Source organism: Xiphias gladius, chromosome 16 (genome assembly GCF_016859285.1).
Source record: "Xiphias gladius isolate SHS-SW01 ecotype Sanya breed wild chromosome 16, ASM1685928v1, whole genome shotgun sequence".
Classification (NCBI taxonomy): Eukaryota; Metazoa; Chordata; class Actinopteri; order Istiophoriformes; family Xiphiidae; genus Xiphias; species Xiphias gladius.
Genome location: NC_053415.1, coordinates 24,607,184 through 24,629,104, shown reverse-complemented (window position 1 = coordinate 24,629,104; position 21,921 = coordinate 24,607,184). Strand labels below are relative to the sequence as shown.

Below are 21,921 nucleotides of genomic sequence, written 5' to 3'. Positions count from 1 at the left end.
AGGTGAGACCAGACAAGCAAACTTTTGTTCTGCAGCCGACAGAAAAGACAGACTGTCTACTGTTAAAATCCACATCACTCACTATATTTAAATCACACACACACACACACACGCACGCACGCACGCACAGAACTGAGGTCGAGTCTATAGATACTAAAAACCAGCACTCTGCATGCAACAGAACAGGGTTTTTGCTCTCTCCCTCTCCCTCCCTCTCTGTAACGCACGCACTTGCTCGGTGTCATTCTGTAATTACACTACACACACACACACACACACACACACACACACACACATTTTGTCTATGAATGGCTCTATTCACAAGAGAGAAGTGAAACACAGACACACTGAGCTCTGCACACACACACACACACACACAAAGAGAGAGAGAGAAAGAGAGATCATCTCTCCTCTCTGATTCCTTTCTGAAATTGCTGGTGTGTATCTGCACCAACCACTGAGCCAGGCAGGGAATCAAACCTCAAGCTGGTCCAGTGTCAGCATCTAACTCTGCTTGTTGTGCTACACATGGGACCCTGTTCTCAACCAGGATATTGATTTATCCCAAACTGTAAAAACAATTAGCCATGGGTTTTGTTTTTTTGTTTTGTTTGTTTTACCGTTTTTCCACAACTTAAAAATGTATACGTATTTATTAACCCTACATGTAACAGTTGTGTTTCCTGCTTTCCAGAATTAAAATTGTTAACAGACTATGTGAAAAATACATTGTAGTTGTCTTTTCTTCTTCCCACCCACTGTCCTCCCACCACACTTTTTTATCAATGACAGGAAGAGACAGTAATCTGGAAAGATGGCATTCCTCTCATCTCTCTCTCTCCCTCCCTCTCCTGTGCCTTACATATTTGTGAACATACACAACCTCACCAATTACACAAATAAAATTACTTACTATGGTATCACTTCTGATGGTAAGACAATACAACTTTTTTTTCCCCACTGAGAAACAACAGCAATGTAAAATTCAGCTATGTATGGCTTCAGATCATGTGAGAACATTTTCCATCTGAGGGAAAAAAAGATTTGGTTTTTAAGTGCAAACCAACTGGTTTTGGTTATGGCACAAATTTGATATTTTTTGATGCATTGAAAAGTGTATATTTTTTTTGGATCGCTTTGTCCTTTCTTTTTTAATTTAATGTTCAGCTATGATTTATTGTAGATGCCTTTATGTGACATAATGGGGATACAAACAGAAAGATTAAGGCTTCAAATGACATTAAAAGGTTAAAAATGGAGATTTGTTTGCAGTGTGTATGCAAGCATCTGATTACATCTCTAAGATCCCTGATCAAAGGAAACTATGCTGATAAAAGGAGTTTTTAGTCTCAAAGCAACCGCTTTACAAAACTTCACAATGACACAAGTACGTTAAGTTAAGGCCTGTTACATGGCAGCAAACACATACCGTATGTACTCATACAGACACGTCTCAGCTCTGACTTGAGAAGATTTCAGTATCTTCCTCGTCTCTATAAACGTTGTATTTGTTCTTTGTTTCATCCTCTTGCCCAGTCTTCTTCTGCACCCTGCCACTTTCATTTAATTCAATCCCTGCAATGAGCCACGACCGCAGAATTGGGCCAGTATTCCTTGTAACAGCAGTATCAACAGTAGTAGTAGTAGTAGTAGTAGTAGAATCAGTACTAGCACTGGAGGTCCACCCTTTCCTAAAACGCAAATGAGCAAATACAGAATCATTACCAGTCCTCTCAGTTAGAACATTGTAACCAGGAGCATCCATCAGCAAACAGGAAAGTGACTCTATTTTGACAAACTAGTCACTCTGTCTCTCATATTTTGCAGAAATGCTCCACCTTCAGTGGTAATATTCAGCAGCATGACATCCTTCCAGACTCCACAACACTGATCTACATGGAAAAAACACAATTAAAAATTACAGATGTGTGACTCCAAACTTTAAAACTACCAAATTTTTAGCCTAAGCGCCATTAACAAAAAATGTAACGCTAAATTTAGCTTGTAAAGTCACTGAGAGTGAATCATAACCATTCCCTGGTGGGTGCTGACGGCAGTTCACGTTATCTCTAAAAGCTATTTAGCCTCAAATGCATGGAGTATTTTGATTACACCAGAGCTTTTTATGCAGTGCTTATCCCTTAATCTAACCATCACACGTCCTGTTTAGATGCCACATTGTCTCGCCAGCCATACCGTAACTGGACCACCTGGTATAGCATGCGTTATAAACTCAGGTGGTTGATGGAAGCTGGACTATACTGTCTATTGTCACCGAGTACGCATACCGAGCTCATGTGTCCTGTATCCTGTATCCTCGGGTGACCGAGGCTGTTGGGGGACAGTATCTCTCCCAGCAGTATCTGTCGCTCTAAACAAACCAGTTTGGACAGAGTATAAGTACGCTCGTTCATCATAGCAACAAAATCGACTCCGTCCGTCCACTTAACTCCAGAGCTCTCTCAATTTCTTAGTAAAAGCTGCTCCCTGCTCGGCAAAGAGGACGCTCTTAGGCCTTTTAGGAGGAGTCCTTCTGGTCAGAAAAGATCATTTGTGACTACATGCTGGAAAACTCCCCTCTTTGTAGGAACTTGGAGACATAACTGGAAATACTCTTGGAAACACCTCTCAACTGGAACTGAAAGATGATATAGATAGAATAATTGACAATCTAGAACCACAAATGGAGAAATCATTGCGTTATTTTATGTACACCACACTCCCCACTGAAGCTTTTGTTAGTAATAAGTACTGTCCTTTTTTTGGAAGCTGTATGCAACACAGCGGGAAAACTGTCACATTCAAAAATTTACTTACAGGAAATTAAAACTTAAATTAAGTCCGGTTGTTGGGACAAACAGATCAGTTGTGTCACTCAAGAGTGCCCACACATCCCTATTAAACAACAAGTATTAAAGTACTGGATCTAATTAAAAAAGAGCTGCAGATCAGATGAGACTGAACACACAGAATCCCAGCTGATGAAACAACAGAGCGAAGACTTAGCTAATGTCATCTCTGTCCATTATCTATGCTGGCAGACTGACTGTCTTTCTGTGTGTGTTTCGGTGTGTGCGTTTGCCTCAGAGTCAGACTAGTTTCCTGTCCATCTTCAGGTTTAATGGGTAATGGATGGGACGTAGGATCACTCTACACCCCCAACAATCAATTACTCAGTCGCTGGGTGAGTGAGCGAGGGAGTGCCTCCGTATGCGTCGGGAAAAAAATCATGCAATATCGACGACAACAACTCGCGTTTTCAGAGTCCCGGACCAAAAAACTATTTGTAATTGTTCATATACATGCTGATGCATGCTGTTGTAGACACATCATAGAAACTAGTCTAACCAGCTGAGCTCCAATGCTAGAACAATGACGTAACATTTATAAAAGTGCTTGCACATAGTTTAAAATAGGCTAGGTTATTGAAGGAATGCTCTGACATTTTTGGAAATACAGAGCTGGAAGCAGGGGGACATGTCTGGCTGATGCACTCTGATGAGACACTGTTACTCGTCAGAGGATTAAACGTTACCTTGTGGGTTTATTCTCCGCTATCAGAGCTTGTAAAATGTAGATTACATAGTACCGTAAAAAAACGTACTACTCTGCTCAAGCCCACACAAATGTTCAGTAGAAGCAATCCTCGTGCATGACTGTGTGTGTTGCCTCACAGGAAGCCAAACACCGGTGGTGCAGTTAGAGCATACGAAAATGTTGCCACCGTCCACCACCTGTGACCCCGAAGACCACCTGTGACCCAATTGATCAAATCTCAATGTGTCCCTTGGGTGTGTCATCACCTGGGTTTGGAACACTCTGGTTGAAACTGCATCACCTTGGATACTTTCTGGTCGCAAGTTCAAACAGTTCCACAGAAACCAGTCAAAACTGTTCAGATACATCACTGAAACCAGTGAAACCTGTTCACCTTCATGTCAGTCTGTACTCCCGCCCGTGCAACCTCTAACAAGTTCAGTAGCTCTGGGGCCAAAGTCCACTGTCTGTCCACACACAGAGCTGAGTTAACCTTTAGCTAACCATAGCTGAGCGCTAACCTTCGCATACAAACCATAGATGTGCTCTTAAAGCTGCAGTGCATGGAGAACTGCTGCCCTCAGCCTTCAGGTTGTTTTCAGCTAATACCACAACTGTCAGTGCTGTGTAAACTGGAGTCATGCCAGAGCGCTGGTCAACACAATAAAAACACTTCAAAAATCCAGCTTGCTTCAGTGCATTGATTGGTTGGCACTATGTACAGTTAATAGTGGGCTCACATGTGAGCTCTCTTCACTGAATTGAACCACTTTGTCAATTTCATAATTCAATTTTTTATTTATTTATATAGCGCCAAATCGTAACAGGGGTTATCGCTGGGCACTTCTCGTGTAGAGCAGGTCTAGACCGGACTCTTTATAGTTATATATACAGAGACCCAACATTCCCCCATGAGCAAGCACTTGGCGACAGCGGCAAGGAAAAACTCCCCTCCTCTTATAAGAGAATAAGATATCTTCAAAAACCTTATGAATTCAGATCTGTACCAAAACTAATCACAATATTTTGGCCAATGGCATTAAAACTTGAGTTCCTTGTCTTCTTCAGGTTTTCCCAAAGATTAAGGCAAAAAGCAAGAAATTAATCCTGTCATTTGAATTTCTGGCACATGACCTTAGTAAAAGCAGAATAATCGATTCCAAGAAACAGTGGGGTCCAAATGTCTGAGACCACTTTCCCCATTCACTTGAATGACTCCTGTTCCTCCATGATGGAGACATACTGTAGCTGGCTGATTACGAAAAATGATAAATCTGTAAAGTATGTGCTGCATTTTATATATTAATGGCCTTATTGAAAGCATTCATTGGATTGTAATAGCATTAATATCTTTATTACTTGTTACACAACTTTCTCAGTTATTGAACTGACTTAAGCCTATGGCACACAATGAGTTTCATACTGAGTCAGGAATGTACATTTTTTTTTTTTTTTTTGAGCACTTACAGAGGTCCTCAACAGTAAATGACCAAATAAGTTGTTTGCCAGTGTCTTTTGAAATGACTGTTCCAAAAACCAGTTATATGAATGTTTCGTGATCGTTCTCCAGTGTTGGAGTCAGACTCTCTCTGGAGAAGAAAGTCGCTCACCTGCCTGTGGGAGGTTGCACATCAGGGAAGCATTACAAACAACCAACCAATGCTGCGACTTTTCTGCAGAGAATAGTCTCCCTGAAAAGCACTTCTTTCCATAAACTATCATGGACCTCTTAATTTAAAACAAACAAACCACAGGTCTGTACTCAAATAAATGTTATAGTTCCCTTGTGAAAGCACCCAAAGTAAGTGGGACCCTAAACTTTCAACAAGGTTTTGCACATCCCCAACTTTTAGTCCTTCTTTCAACACGGCACTCAAGTCTTTTGCTTTACCTAATTGAAAAAAAAAAACCTCTAAAATCTCACCCACTGCACCTGACCTGCAACCAAAGCACAAACCATTTCAGGACACTCGAATGGTCTCTGAATGAAACACACTTATAAACCACTGTGGCTGTCTGTGTGTAGGGACAGACTGTGACTGCGAAATGTTAAAAATAATAACAACAATAAAAGATTACCATAATAGATGTAATAATATAACAGTAAAATCTGCATAAATTCTATGACTCTCGCCAAAGGCTCCTTCATAACCTGCTACAGTACACACCCAAACACACACACGTACATAAAAATACACACATGCCCTGTGAAGCGGCTGACTGAAATGCAGGAAAAGAGATTGCTCAATCCAACGTAGAGACAAAGAAATAAACTGTCCTCTTCTCTGTGTCTCTCTCACTTTCCATTTACCTCTCACACCCTGTCTGTGCCGCACCTAACTTCCCGTTTCAGGATTCATTTATAATTTAAATCAGTTTCCACTGGCACCAATACAAATAATAATAAAAAAGAAAAAAAAGAACGACAGGAATTTCTCTCTCTCTCTCTGTCTGCCTGCCTCCTTCAATCAGTCAGTCACTCACACTCTCTCACTCACACACACACACACACCTCTTTCAGCTGAGTTGAATAGAGACTGCTACTAGCCATTAGAAACCAGTTCTCTGCTTCAGTCCTCAGCACACATACACAATACAAATCTCCTAACTCGTACAGCATGCAACACAAACACACATGCAAGCACACAATAACAAACTTTCATAAACACCTGCTTTCACACTGAGCACCTCACTCACACACACACACTATCCGTCTGTCTCTACATCTCGTCCCACCTGTGCCGTTGTAGCAGCAGCAGCAGCAGCAGCAGCGGGCGAGGATCCATTCACAGCAACGCCGGCCTCGCTTCATCCTCGCTCACACGCACATCCTACACTCGCACTCCTCTCCCTCTCACACGTGCACACACACACACACACACAGACACAACTCTTAGCTGTCTGACTCGATCACTAAGCGAGGCCGACCAACTTGTTGACCAGACCGACTGGCAGAGCATGTGTACAGCAAGAGTTTCAAGTCCACACTGCTGAGATTCAACAAAGAGGGAGAGCAAATGAGGTGGGGAGGAGGAGGAGATGGAGGAGGAGCCTACACACACACACACACACACACACACACACACACATTCTTGTCTTTCTTTCTTTCTTTCTCAGACATCGTTGTTGAGTTTCCCTCCCTCCCTCAAGTGTGCACTTCAGTTCCCTAGAACAGAAGTCAGTGTTAATTATTGTAGAGGGCTACTTTCCCCATTGTGGAGAGCAGGGACTCAGGTTCCAACACTGTGTGTGTGTGTGTGTGTGTGTGAGAGTGTGAGAGAGAGAGAGAGAGAGAGAGAGAGAGAAGTGACAGAGGGAATGTCTTAAGCCCTTTCCAGAAATTGACTTTGTGAAACTACCGACTTCATCTGTCTCTTGAGGTAATTGCTCTCTGGCATTCAAACACGGGTCCCTGCTACGTAAATGGCCTGTAATGGCTCTATTCAAATATGGCAGGACCTTTACTAAGAGAGCTCTCATTTGTTGCCGCACGCAACAACGCCGCTGGAGAACGGCGCCAAGTTGGATGGATTTTCAACGTAATTCGCAAATTCTAATAACTTCTTTTGGACCTTTGTTTTTAAAAAGGCAGCTAGGGTCCATATTTCTCTATCAACAATGGATCACATGACTACTTTGACGTGAAAAGGGGGTCACTGTTGGTGACAAACCCACAGGCGACTGTCACCCGGGCCCCCGGTTCGCTTTAGCTTCGCCGTGACTCCCAGTCCTCAGTCGTCTCCGGCCCACAACTTTACTGCTTTGGTTCGCTCTTCGTTGCTCCTGCTGCGCTGTTCTCAGTCGCAGCAGGGGGGGGGGGGGGGGGCAGGTTTTCAGCGAAAAAAGGTTCTGGTAAACCTACCTGTCCGGCACCAAGCGGCAAAAAAAAAAAAAGAAAAAAAAGGCAACCTTAGAGACAAACTAGTGGACACAGTAGAACATGTAGCAGACACTAAAACCGAACTGGGGACAGATACAAGTGTCCAAATGAAGATTAATAATGTTCTATGTCTGCTGGACTTATAAACCAGTGTAAACACCTCATCAATGTTAAAAGGGGGCCATGTGTCAATGTGGTGCTCACACCTTGTTGCCACTGCCCCCCAGTGGCATTTTTCAGGAATGGTAAAACGCCCTGATGAGCCCTGCTTCGACCTGGCCTGCTGGTCTGCCCTGGTCTTGGTGGTGGAGACGAGTTTGTGTGGCTCAGGTCGAATCCGCTGGTGTCACCGGGAAGACGCTCGACGCCCCCCCTGGATCATTTTCTTCGTATATATGTTTACAATCTATACTTCTGTCCTCTTCATTGTCCACACTGCAGATATTCTTTGTGTTCTCTCCTGTACACACATTTACTGCATGTCTGTCCGTCCGGCGGAATCCGTCTTCAGTTGCTCTTCCCGAGGTTTCGTCCATTTTTTCCCCCATTTTTTTTGGGGGGGGGGTTCCCTTATCTGATTCAAGTGTCTTTTCCTCGTCTTGGTCGAGGGTCACAGCTCCTGGCAGGCAGGAGCAATTTGGGGTTCAGTTGTCTTGCTCAAGGACACCGCGATAGCACCACGGGTGTCCACACACACACACACACACACACACACACACACACACACACACACACACACACACACACACACACACACACACACCTAGAAGCTGCCCAGTAGAACCACAGTCTAGTGTGCTGGCCGCTGTGCCGCTTCACTTGAGCAACTGGAAGTTCAGGGCTCCGGGTTGATCTGGAAATCAAGCTAGCGCTAGCATGCGACTCGGCGCCACCCTGCTGCTCCAACCCCCACTTCCCCCCCCCGTCTGCTGTGTTGCGCTCGGCCCAGCCCCTTAACCTACGTCCGTCCACTGCGTTCGCGGTCTCGGCTGATGCAGGGGTCCGGGGCTCGCCGGCCTGCGAGTCGGCCACAGCGACGTCTTCCCGGCGGCTGGTGCTAGCTCGAAGCCTCGGCGCGCCCGGGAGAAGTAGGCCCGAAAGCGCGTTCGCGTATTTCTTCCGCCCGGATTTATGAGATCGACACGGCTTCTCGAACCCCTAAACCCCAAGAGGTGACACACCGGTGTCCTGAATCCCGTTAGTTATCGTAGGGAAGCCCGCTGCCTATTCGCCTACTGTCCCTCAGCCCCCAGGCACACTTGTTAATGACAAGACATTAGGAGGTCGCTCGTTCAATTCCTATTTGCTCACATGTCGTCTGTCAAGATCCTGCAGGAATCCTACTGTTTATGCCACTGGTATTAAAAATTTACAATGATGATGTTTGTTTGTTTGTTTTTCTTTTTTCCTGAGGGTCTGCACAACGAGGGGAAAAAATGAATGAACACACATTTGTTTTTTTTCCTATTGGCATACCACCACAGCTTTATCGTTTTCTTTGTGCATAAGAGGTGATAAACGTTTAATAAATCTCTCTCCCTGTATTTAACCTCGTGATGCTATACCCTTCTGTTGCACAACATTAAAAACAGGTGAATCTTTGTATGCGTGTGGTGTTACAGAATTATGATCTCCTCCTGAAAACTGAAAAAAGCGAGATGGGCATCAGAAAAATATTTGGAAAAGCCCATGTCAGCTTGAAAAATGTCATCTGTGGACACGTTACCCGGTTCCGCTACTATTCAAGCACAATGTTTATTCCTTCGTCCAATGTTTATATCACATCTCGTGCCAGACTCGGGCCAAACCGGCTCGCCTCATTAAAAAACAAGGACATCTATTCCATCGGGCTTATGCTCAGCATATGAAGGAGCAAAGGACTGTAAATGCTCTCCCCGTGTGTGTGTGTGTGTGTGTGTGTGTGTGCACGTCAATGAGCACTGCAGCAGCAGGTAAGACAACACACGTGCACTTAGCCTAGATAAAGTGCTTCCAGCAGCTCTGTTTTCCCTGCAGTGTCCCATTTTATTTTATACACCGTTCACTTCTGCTGATGTTCTACGGCAAGAGACACAGGAAAAAAAAAAAAAAATACTTGACTCCTGCAGCTATGACTTCACACTACTAGAGCAGTTAGTTAGGACTTCAGTCTTACACGGTGCCAGTTAACAATTCCCCAGGTCCTTTTCAGACAACTGCAATCTCATAACAAAAGGACAAACGTGGTCAAAATAAAAGAGAAGCAAGAAGACAAGAACCGAGACAACTTAGAGTGTAACGCTTAGTCACAGCTATAAACTGTATGATTACAATGAAAAGCCCTGAAAGAGTTACAGCTCTTTTAGATACATTTATTTTAGTGGCTTCAAAACTCCATCGTGACTAATTTTTTAGTTCAGTTAACTTTAGAGCTTCAGTGTCTTCACGGTCGTTCGGGGAGGACAAGGAGACCTACTTTAACGAGCGATCACAAGACTCAGACAAACACACGCACACGGAGGAGACAGGGCAGACAGAGGAGAGAAGCTGAAGCCGAGCCAGGCAGAAGTTTATATCTAGTCCACTTAATTAGCAGTGATTCTTTAGGATTAATTAACAGATGTACTCATTCATTAACAAGTAGAGAAGAGTTCAGTAAATATCAGCCTCCAGCCGTTTCACTGTTGAGGAAGCAGACAAAGCTTCTGCTTCATTCTACATTCATGCCATCAAGCAATTATGGTGTCAAGGCACAAGGTATCAAGTGAAACTGACAGTGGACAGTTAGGTCTTTCTGTTTACCAAAGTATTACTTGTCTATTTTACCAGATATAATGTAACTGGAGAGTCTTCGTGTGACAGGTTCAGTGTTGAATCGATCTCATAGATATTTTTATAAATTATGACGCTTGCCTGCTTGTTTACAATGACCAGGCCGAAGGTGTAGGTCTCTCTGGGTGGTGGCCCCAGACGGCCTGAGGGCCACCACCCAGCCAGCCGAGTTAGTGTTGGCTCTTCGTGAACCTCAGACAAATAATTTACAAAGGCAAAGTCCTTCATTCACTTCCTATTCTAACTGAAGCAGGTTCACATAAAAAGGAGAATATTGTGTAAACACTATGTTAATGTATTGTCTTTTTATGTATTATGCAGCACTGTTGTCAAACATCAGGATCGCCTCGGCATTTCCTAAACATCTCATACATGCCTGTATGTGCGATCGCGTGTTTATTTCCATGTGAAGCAGTCACAGTTGTCTGATTTGCATGTCTCCACAGAAAACACAAAACATCCTTCTCATCAGCGAGGGCAGGAAAAAACACACCGTGGCTGCATGAGGCAAATCAGCTGATCTCACGCTGTGTGTGACTGAGACTACGGTGTAGAGAAAACTCCCACGCACACAAACCGCCTCCCCTGGTGTTCAAAACCCTGAGCAAGGCAAAAGCTGTAAACTGGGCTGCAGCAGGCCAGATACATTAGGATAGCAAAAGACGTGTGTGTGTGTGTGTGTGTGTTGGTAGGAGGAAGTTTGGTATGCGAGAGAATCCTGATAAGTGTTTGTTTGTGTGTGTGTCGATAATCAATCTCTGCATTTGCACCTTTTCTCAGTAAACACGTACATCTGTGCTAAATGTTATGCGTACGTCGTGGTTGCTTGTTGTAAGTTGCTCACATTTTCTGCTCCGTGGAAACAGGAGCTGTTTGAGCTGCCTTGAGTCACAGCAGTTTCGTAAAACTTTGATGAGGACCGCTGCAGTCTATGCGGACCTGCTGCTGTTTTACGGGACTTTCCTGGCTCAGGATAGTTAGCTGACTCGCAGAGATCGGATCTACCAGTGGGACAGACTGGAAAAAGATCAGACCCTGCTGACAGACCCAGAGCTCTGTTTGTGTTTGTTGAAGAGATTTTAATCGCTGGCTACGAAATGTGAGCCCGTGGAAGTCGAGTGAACAGTGCGTGGATTCTACTTTATTCAGCCTGTCGCCGACGGGGGAACGAACGGTAGCTAACAGCTGTCTGCAGATCGCAGACTGACGTCTTGTCAACACAAACGCTGCGGATGAATGCAGACTTTCAGCTTGAATGGAAATGAGTCGATTCCTGACGTTGTGAATCAAAATCGAATCGAATCAGCAGATCGGCGCCGATATCCAGCCCAAGTGATGAACCAACGTTATTGCTTCCGTCTGCAACATAACAACCATGACTCTGGATGCTGGGGTCAATAACTAATCATTTTCAGCATCCACTTCCTCTGTGCTGCAAAAAGTCCCAGAGTGCAATGAGATGCGATCAGCTCATCCCCGAGCATCGTCACAGCGAGAAGCCGCAGCACAGTGTTTCCTGTTTCCACCGGAGCTCGTCAGTTTCTGATCCAGACATCGTCAGCACAATGTGCTGCAGGTGTGTGTGTGTTGTAGTGTCCACATCTCACCAATAGAGGTCAATGCTGATCAGTTTACTTGAAATGATCTGACTAAATAAAAGCAGTCTTCTCTACCTCTGTCAGCCTGATTAATAATAAAAGCTTGATGAGCTAAAGGCATTATTTAAGCTGAGTGCTTAAATTTCAAATCTGTATATTCTCTACACTTACAGGAGCTCTTCCTTACAGAGTGTCGGTATAATTCTAGGAAACACATCACAGCTGGACTTGGCAGTCTGGCTTCCCTCGCTCTATAAAGACTGAAACTCATCCAATCAGACCACCTTGTAGCACTTTGAACTGGAAAGCCTCCACACTTTGAATCACAGCAGCTGTGTCAAAGCCTAATCTCCTATTTCGATCGTTCAGTGTTCAAAGTTCATTTGGAATTCGGGTTTGTTCCTCCCACCTTTTCCCGAGCTGAAGAAACAGTCCATCTCCACGCTGGAGCGCGAGTGGGACACGCAGAGCGCAGAGCTGGGAACCAGTCCCTCCTGTGGTGGGCTGCGGTCAGTGGTCCGGACCAGACACCAGCCGGGCCGCTCGCTCGGCCGCTCCAACAGCTCGACCGTCTGACCTGGAAGGAGGCGGAGACAGCAGTCTTACAATGTGTAAAAGACCATCTCATCTGATGCACTTTGGTAGACATTTGTCATGTAAAAATGTTATGTGTTCTTGTTTCTAAGGGGAATATAAACACATGAACGCAAACCGAACTGAACAACTTCACCTAAACTTGGGCGTTTAGTTTTACCCGGTCTTCGGACGTAACTCCCATGAACATAGCCAGCAGGCAGATCCAGACTGAACTGCGTGAACCGGACTGAGAAGTCGCTCTCACCTGTGCTGACGGACATCTCCGTGCTGCATCCTGCTGTGAAGTCCTGAAGGACGACTGTCAACTCACAACCGCCAGAGAGCTGCAGAAACAGAGATGAGAGAAGGGACATTTGATTAGTCTTTTCAAACCTCAAAACATCGTGTAACTAGTGTAAAAGTGACATTTTTTTTTTACAAAGTGATTTAAAACTACGCCCTGTTTGTGCATGAGTGAGGCGATACATATCAAATAAACAACCTTGTCACTACTACAGTTAATTTCAAAAACATTCTCAATCTACATTTGAGCTCGAAAAAATCTGCTGCAAATCCATCTGATGACAAAGGTAGAGATACTTAATCCTGCCACGAGTCAGGATTGACACCGGTGTTTACACAATACACACTGAATATTTCCGTACAGAAAAATGGTTATTGCATAACTAAACATGTGCCTGACGTTCCATGTACCTGTGAGCTTCACAGTGGGTGCAGAACAGGTTTGTGGAGCCTAAAGTGTGTCAGCACTCAGCTAACCGAGTAAACTTTACCTTTTAGATTTAAAAAATGACCCACAGCTGCTTTTTAGTGTTTGCAGAGTTAAATCTTCTGCAGGCTGAAGGGAACAGGAGGGGTAGTCAGCATGTGGACGTGGATTCCTGACTTTTCGTTGGTTCTATGTCAAAAACTGAAACTTACATACAGAAAAAAAAAAAAAAAAAAAGCTTAACTGAATATGAATGAAAGCTGGAAGAGGATGTACAAAAATCCTCAGTCGGTCTAGAAATCAACCAAAGACAAAGGACTGGTGTGTGTTTTCACACTCTGTGTTGCCACAAACATTTTCCATGCAATGTAAAAGTTGAGCGTGAACCCGAACCATTTCCTGACCTGGAAATGACTTGACTCCACTCGCATAGAAAGACGACAGGAAGGAGTCAAACAGCTGTCAAACAGCTAAATATATGGATATATTAGACCGGCTTTACCGCTGAACTTAAATGTGGGTCTGTCTGTGTCTAAATGTGGACAGTATAGCGCTTAATATTATCAGCTGGACAATTTTCAGAGTTAATGATTGATAGAACGTGATTAGGAAAAGATAAAACTGAATGCGTAAGCCACAGTTCAGGTCAAAGTGTTTACGCTGCATGCTGGAGACTGGACTATAGTAATGGCTTAATAAACATTTTATCTAAAGGAGTAAATATAAATTCTCTCTCACACACACACTCACACACACTTAATAGTAATATAACTGACGTCATACTGCTGAGGTGTGTTGACCTTTTACTTTATATTAATCTGAAACACTATATGAGGTAAAGGCCCGATATATCAATAAACAAAGAAAGAGCAGCAGCGCACACAAATATATACGACACAAAGGGAACCTTGGGACAGAAGGTAACAGAATAAATTCAGCTGACTGAAATGAAACCTGCTGAAAGGTGTTTAGGAAAAAAAAAAAAGCGATGATAAAACTTGCACTGATACTGATCTGACCTCAAATCCTGTGTACTGTATATACACAATGTCAGCTGACGGGCTGTTTATACCTTACTGTGGAGTGTAACAACTAGCGGAGCCAGACACATCACCTGGATTTGTCCCGTGCTGTTTTGTTACTGCTGACATTGCGGATGTCTGGGGTAGCTCGCCCACATAAAGCAGTCGCACCAGCAACGCGATCAAGCCTCGCTATGTTCAAACAGACGTGTCTGAAAAGCGGCAGCTTGTGACGAAAACAACCAGAATTAGCAGGGGTGAATGTGAACACGGATGTCAGAACTGATGTCAGGACTCACTTCAGCAACCCCAATGTAAATAAATGACATCAACTGCATGAAGTCAGCTGTACTAGCTGCTATAGTGTGGAGAATTGAATCAGTAAAAGACAGTAGAAGATATTTCTAAGTGTAATGGCACAAAAGTTTCTCCAGGATGTAAATGAAGCTATTTCCTTCTCCTCTAGCATCCTTCTCTTCCTCTCTCTGACTTGTCTGCTCTATTCTCATTGTCTTGGAAAATGTCAGGGAGTGTGTGTCTGTGTTTACGTACGTTTGTAAGCGGGCGCTCTTTGCCAGGCTGAAGATCGCCTAGCAACAAGGACCCCTGCTTCTATAAAAAGGGACAGGTGACTTTATACATGACAGATGGCCGTGCACACACACACACACACACAGCATCAAAATGCCCTGCAGCCCAACGCAGGTGTTTTCACTTATCCTGTCCGATCAGACTCCTGCTCACGTTGAAGGCCGTACTACGCTGGGAACAGTAAGACGCCACCAAACTCTGCATAATAATAAAAGCTTCATTCGCTCCATTTCTTGGTGCAGGCGTACCGCTTGCTGATATTCGGTATTTTTTTTTTCTATTCTATACATTTTCTATGGTATTTATCTTGTCGATTATATTCCCCTTAGGAAACTCAAGATTTTGTAAGGGGTTTTTTGGGGTTGACATTTGCCACATCCCTGAATTTCCATGAGTGAGTGAGTGACAGAGTTGTGTTCGTGATGAAGTTATATCACTGGTCGGCCACCCGGGTGTTGGAGTTTCCCCATTGGCCATTGCTCTTTCAGAACGAATTGGCGCGTACAGTTTCTAATACGTCATCAGGGGAGCATATTTGCCAATTTAGCACCTTTGTTGCTAGATTTACTGACTTTTCAGACCCCTTTAGTGACTGACGTGACGATGACGTGTTCATGCTAATTATTATATCACCGAATGACATTCAGCGACTTTTCGAGCGGACTTTAGCTAATTTCCATTGAAAGTAGATGTTTACAGCATTACCACAGTTTTCAACCACGTCCTCAATTTCGCACATTGACCATATGCGGTCCAGCAATATACTAGGTTTTGACCTGGTCTTGTTAAGGTGTTTTTAATGTTGTGAATAAATGCCTCAGTACAAAATGAAAAGGGTTTTGATATCCAGGCTCAGCAGATGGAAACTAGCCATTTTATTTGTCATTTGCATTTGTCGAATAAAGTACAGTAAACTTCAGTTGTTGCCCAACATGTCCCTCCATGGGTCTGATGGAATTTTAAGTCAGCTATTTGTCTGATTAAAACATTTTCACAACAGATAAATACATTAAAAACATAAAACGCACGGTGTGACAGAATCTACCAACAGAGCAACTGCTATCCTCTTTTCAGTGCCACTCTAAATCTGCTGGTCTTGTTTGTGTGTGTTCGAGGGTGTGTCTTGTGCTCTTACTGCAATCTGTCATATGACGCATTTTTTGCAGACTGACAACACACACACACACACACACACACACGCACGCGCCAGCTTGTGATGGTCATATGTTAGAGCGGAGGAAGACAGATCTCAACAGATCAACAGATCGCCTTCAACAGTTGAACAAATGGAACCTGTTGAGACCGGGAAACTTCCATGTCATTCATCGGATAAGGACGCTGAAGATTTTCTTTTCTTAGCCATGGGTGAATGAACTCTGTGTGCACAGCAGCCTTCATTTAATATTAGCTCAGTATATATTCAGAGATAAGTTGATTAATACCGAGCTACGGTTTTCTTCAAACATATACTGTCCCTGTGACCGGTGTGTTTAAAGACTCTTCCGAACTTTATTTGAACAGAACTGAGTTTGATAACATTTATTTAATAAGCTCTGCGGACAAATACCTGTTAAAGCTCTAAGTGAGGATAAACTTGAAACTAATTTGATCTTTAAAATGACAAACTCATGTAGAGGATGAGGTGAAATGATGAAAGACAGCAGGTCTGTTCCCCTTAATGTTGACGTGCTCCAAAACACCAAAGACGCACAGCATTCACTGAAGACACCGGAGTCCCTCAGACCCGGGTTCCTATTCCTTCCATGCACCGTGTACACACCTCTAGAAAAGATGCCGTAGATGATTGGTTTGAATCATCACCAGAAATGACAAACCCATAAGGTTAATTGCTGCTGGTTATTCGTCCGTATGACTTGGTGTCAGTGGCGCAAAGTGCGTTGTACTTCAGTACAGTTTTCAGGTACTTGTACTTTACTTGAGTAATTTCCATTTTTGCCCACTTTATACTTCTAGTCCACTACATTTCAGAGGAACATGTTACACTTCTACTCCACTACGTTTATCTGGCAGCAGCAGTTTCCAGATACCTTTCAAATTACAACTGTACATAAAAAAAACAAACACAAGTATATAAAATACAGTTTGAATTGTTAGCAGTTCCACCAAAGGGTTATTTTCCCTCCTCAGTTTCCTCAAAAAACTGTTTGAGGCCCAATTGTTATTGTTATGCAATAATTCAGAAAAAGATTAGAGAAAATAAGGTTATAAATGAATTTATATATGTGCAGCTGAAGCTTGTTCTTTTTTTCTATTCTACCCCTTTACTCATCCCCAGATTTGTCTTGTGACCCTTTGGAGGGGCCCTGACCCTTGGGAACCACTGGACTAAACTACCTAACTCTATATAAAGTATTTTCAACCAGCTGCACCTGGACCAGCTACAACAGGTAAATTCTATTTATACACTTATGAACAATTATACAATTTATCAGTCACAGGGGTCAAGTACCTTTACTTTGGATACTTTAAGCACATTTGGTGATAATACTTATATACATTTACTTACTATAGGTACACTTTTGAATGCAGGACTTTTCCCATCACTGATTGATGTCAGTTTTAAAATTAAAATTGTTATAGCTAATGGAGTCCATTAACCAGGGCTAAGCACAATAGGCTATATATTCAGAATTATTACGTGCTAAACATGACGCATTTTCTTTTGAAATAGGAAGTTGTTGCCAAATATGACGCAGTAAAGGATAAAAATCTTAAAGTGAAAACCAGTGAGATATTAGCCATGGAGGGAATGTTTGATTTTTGATTAGAACCATTGGAAAGGCATGACAAAAAAAACAAAAAAAAGAATAAATCAAGATGAAAATATTGCTAGCCGTCAATGTTGGCTTTAGAGATTACCATTAATTTGAAAAAGCTGCTGTTTTGATAGTCATGTGTCTTCTGTGGCTCTCCCACACAAACATGTTTTGGAGGCTCTACTAGCTGCCACGGAGTGACAATTGTACACATAAGCCAAGCGGAGTGACAATGCATGCATATGTGGAAGTGTTTTTGATTTCCTGTCCCCAAGGAACCACCCTCAAATGCAACCAATTTGCAATACTTACATTCACTGGCAACGTTTTGTTCCAGTGCGAGAAGTACGAGCCTCGTTCTTATAGCGCAGCGCCTGATTCAACACTGGAGAACTGAGGTTCATGTTCCGTTTTGTGCTTCAAGTCAGATTTGACTTTTTCAGTACTCATCAAAGACAATGATCTTTCCCTAAACTTAACCAAGTGCTTTGAGTTGCCCAAATAGGAACATCACAACATCAATCATGCCTGACTTGCCAGAAGCAAATATTGTAGGGAAAACCAATTAAAAATGTTAAACGGTGAATATTTTGCAGATAAAAATGAACATTTTGTGGAGACAATCTGTGCTGCATCGCATTTCCTGATAAGTGCATTTACCTGTAGCTGATGCAAAAAAAATTTTTTTTAAACATTTCCTCAGAGAGCGGTAATACAGAAGTTTTGTTGAAGTTCCTAAAAGAGGTCATTTAACTTAACTTTATATTCTCATAAGACTGACTGTAGCTATGGATATTTCAGAGCCTTTGTCACGACTAAAAATGAAAGAGCTCTCAGCCTCTGAGCTGTTGGACAGTGTGTTAGCCAAATTTTCCTTTTTTACAATGTCTGCGATCTGGAGAGGTCAAGCCTGGTTTGCTTGTCAAATCCGAATTCACCGCTCATCCATAAGAAATGACACATTGAGCAGATGTGTAGAAAGTGCCATAATAACCGCACAACTGGCCGGCTACATTTTGTTCTGCACTATGAACTCTTGTATATCAAGTTTGCAGGGTCGTAAGTTCTTTTATCTAAAAAGAACGGATACCTCATCAATATATGAAGGGGGTTTTTTTGTATGTGAGTGAATGGCGCATAGCCTACAGACGTACGGTATGAATTTCTGGGAGAAAAAAAAAAAAAAATGATTACAACAACAGTCAGACAGCGGATGCTGGACTGAATAAAGCATCTTCCTGGAGTGGGACCCATGGAAAAATCCCTCATGTCCCAAGTTTGAATAGCGGCTGACTGAAAATACACCTCTATTTTGGGGAAACTCGTCCCCGTGTATATAGCTGTCCACAGGTTAAGAATGAAGCCTGAAAACCAACGTGAACTATTTTGGTATTACCTCCTCACAACACACAGTTAATCTGGACTCTAAGGCACTGCCAAGTATGTAAAGCTATTTAGATGCCTTTCCGTTAGTCAGATCCACGGTAAGCGACAGCCAGTGTGCCACTGTAGAACTGGAGCTCTTGCTCAGTGTCGTCTTCGCTATCAACAAACTCCACCGACACCACACATCCCGGCAATACAAGGTCGCTCAAGCAGAGCAGTTGCGGTGTTACTTGGCCTTCCGTACGTTTGAGAGAGACAGCACAGACATCTATAGCGTGTGAGCTGCCAACACTGTAATGCACAAGCATGACCGTACACATGGAGGAGGCTCATCATGTGACGTGTGTTTTGCAGCGTTAATTTCCGATCACATGTTGGGCACCGACGCTGCAGTGCCGTGTGCGTTATAATGACTCCAACGGCGAGTACCATAGACAGGCGTTCGTCCACACGGGAGCAGCGTCACACTAAAACCAGTCAAAAACCAGGCCAGCATCACGCCGGCTGATGACAACAGTAGCAAGAGTAAAAAATAAAAAGGGAACATGACGTCTGAGCCACTGTGTCTGAGCCCCCGTCGAACTGCACGGGTTTGACCTATTACACGGTTTTTGCTACTCCACAATACAAAAGAAAAATACGACTGAAAAAGCAAATAAACTGCAGAGACGGTTTAGAAACCACTCAAACCAAACGCTTAATTCAAAAACAGCAACGCCGACTCCTATAAAGTGCAAACAACTCAATCACAGGCACATGTTTAAAAGTGTAGGCTTTTAAACAGGCCGTGCACTGCTCTGCCATTACAGCGTACTCCCATTTGCAACCAAGAGTCAGTGCAATACGTATTGAATACCTTGAAAACAACTCCTGCGGCGTAACCTACCTCTTTATAATCAGAATATATATATCGGCTGGGACGGGATGATGCGATGATAACGCTGCTTTGTGTCTGCTAGATGTGTAAACAGGCGACATGTTAGCCTCAATAACTTTACAGGCTGGTGACAAGTGATGGCTGTGTAACTGTTTTGAGGTCGTCTGCCCTCTGGAAGCCAAAAATCTCTTATTGCAACACACTTGCAATATAAATAACTGGCTTTATGGGCAAGAACAATGACAACAACACCCCTCAGCCCTCCTGAGAAACCTTCAAAATGCTGGAGCATTACCTCTTTCAATGCAGGTACTCCCCACTGAGGTGCACGCACTTCAGCAGAAATACTACACTCAGCATGCTGTGACATGCTGTGTATGTAAATGGGAGTTAACCCGCCCACGATTGTTTTCTTTCAAAAGGCATATGATGAAAAAAAACAAAAACAAAGGCACTGACTTAACATGAAGTGCATCGACAAAATGCTGAAGTTCTGGGTCGTTCATAGATACCCAAAAGATTACAGTGTGTCCTTGTTTTAACTCTCAGGGCTGCACATAAACAGATTTATCTAGGAGCCAGACTTTGTAAGGTTCATCTCTGACTGGTAATGCACAAAACTACACGTGATAATGCTGCAGCTGGCCTGTATTCCACGTCTTCGTGGACAGGGGTGTGGATGCAGTGTGGTCCATTGGGTCACCAAAATGACAGCGTGAGATGACAGATCCAGGACAACCGCAGTGGGAATCATTAAAACGTTAAAACGGTCATTTCTTCTCCGACCTCCTCTCAGTCGCATTGCACCCATGCAGTTAAAAAGGTGAACAACACAGCAGATCCCCGAGTGTGTTTACACTGCTTTTCCAGTGTGTCTGCTGTATAATCTGAATCAAAGTGACTTCAATTCAACGGTCTGGACGCTGACATTTCATTTATGCTCTCTCTGTGGCAGCTAATGGCCTATTTCCTGTCTCTCTGTCTGTCTGTCTAGCGCACACCCACACACCCTGTTTAACCATTAATCTGCCCCATTACACACACACACACACACACACACACAGACACGCACACTCCCTCCCGCAGTCCAGCTTGACAACACGCGGCGTGAAACTCAACAGCACGTATGATCCGGATTAGCACCCGAATCAGTGACCAAACCTCAACACTAACGGTCAAACCTCAAAAACACTCCTCAGATTTCAAAGTTAAATGATAAAGCAAACTCCTCACAGCTGACAGAAGAGGACTGCAAATGGACTTTCTTGTTTTTTTGTTTTACAATCTTCACATTATCATCGTGATGTCATTAGCGTGGCAGACACAAGATCACAGCCATCTCTGTCAAAAAAAACATTTTACTTTAACACTTCGGTTGAGTACAGTGACATATTCATTAACCCCTGATTTCACTGCATTTTCATTTTAATTCTGCAGCTGCACAATTCACCTGAGTATGCACCTTGACTGAGACGTGACAGCGCTACTTACAGACACAGCCTCATAGAAGAACAGCAAATCTGTGATTACAATTAGCGCTGAATGAAAAAAGTTTTTGGTTTTAGCTGCTAGTAGAGTGAGGGAGCAGCTAGCGTGCAGTGTGCAGTCCAGCTGTTTGTACTCACTCTGCTGCTCTCTTTGAACAGTTTAAAGCTCATCCACTTTGGCATGTCGACCTCTCCTCTTCTGTCTCCCTCTCTCTCTGTCGCTCTCTCTGTCTTTGACAACTCCCTCGTTTGTGTCTCTGCCACACACACAAACACGCCCTCACACACTCCCTCCCTCCCTCTCTCCCTCTGTGTGTGTGTGTGTGTGTGTGTGCGTGTCCGTGCAAGCTTGCGTGTGTGAACAAACAGCCATTGCTTTGTGTTTGATGGGAATGGCACCCTCCTTGGTGTGTGTGTGTGGGTCAGTGTGTTCACATTTTTCCCACTCCCTGGAAGCTACTAGTGCATTAAACCGCTTCCAACTGCCAGGACTCCTTGTGTGTGCGAGTGTGTGTGTGTGTGTGTGTGACACAAAAGTCATATGACCAGCAGATGGCTACTGTGAGGCTTCAGTCTGAACCCGATGCTGATTGCATTTTATTCATGAGAACACACACGTAAACAATTGCGGACCAGTGTAAAAGTGTTG

At 43.5% G+C, this 21,921-nt stretch overlaps 1 protein-coding gene across 1 annotated transcript in view; it reads right to left on the bottom strand.

Moving 5' to 3' along the window:
- kalrna (kalirin RhoGEF kinase a) overlaps positions 1-21,921 on the bottom strand; it is a 135,345-nt gene that overhangs the window by 29,092 nt on the left and 84,332 nt on the right. Inside the window, exons 39-40 of the mRNA XM_040148029.1 lie at positions 12,668-12,746; positions 12,236-12,403 (exon numbers count right to left, since the gene is read on the bottom strand). Coding sequence (XP_040003963.1) covers positions 12,236-12,403; positions 12,668-12,746 — 247 coding nt within the window. The remainder of the gene's footprint in view (positions 1-12,235; positions 12,404-12,667; positions 12,747-21,921) is intronic.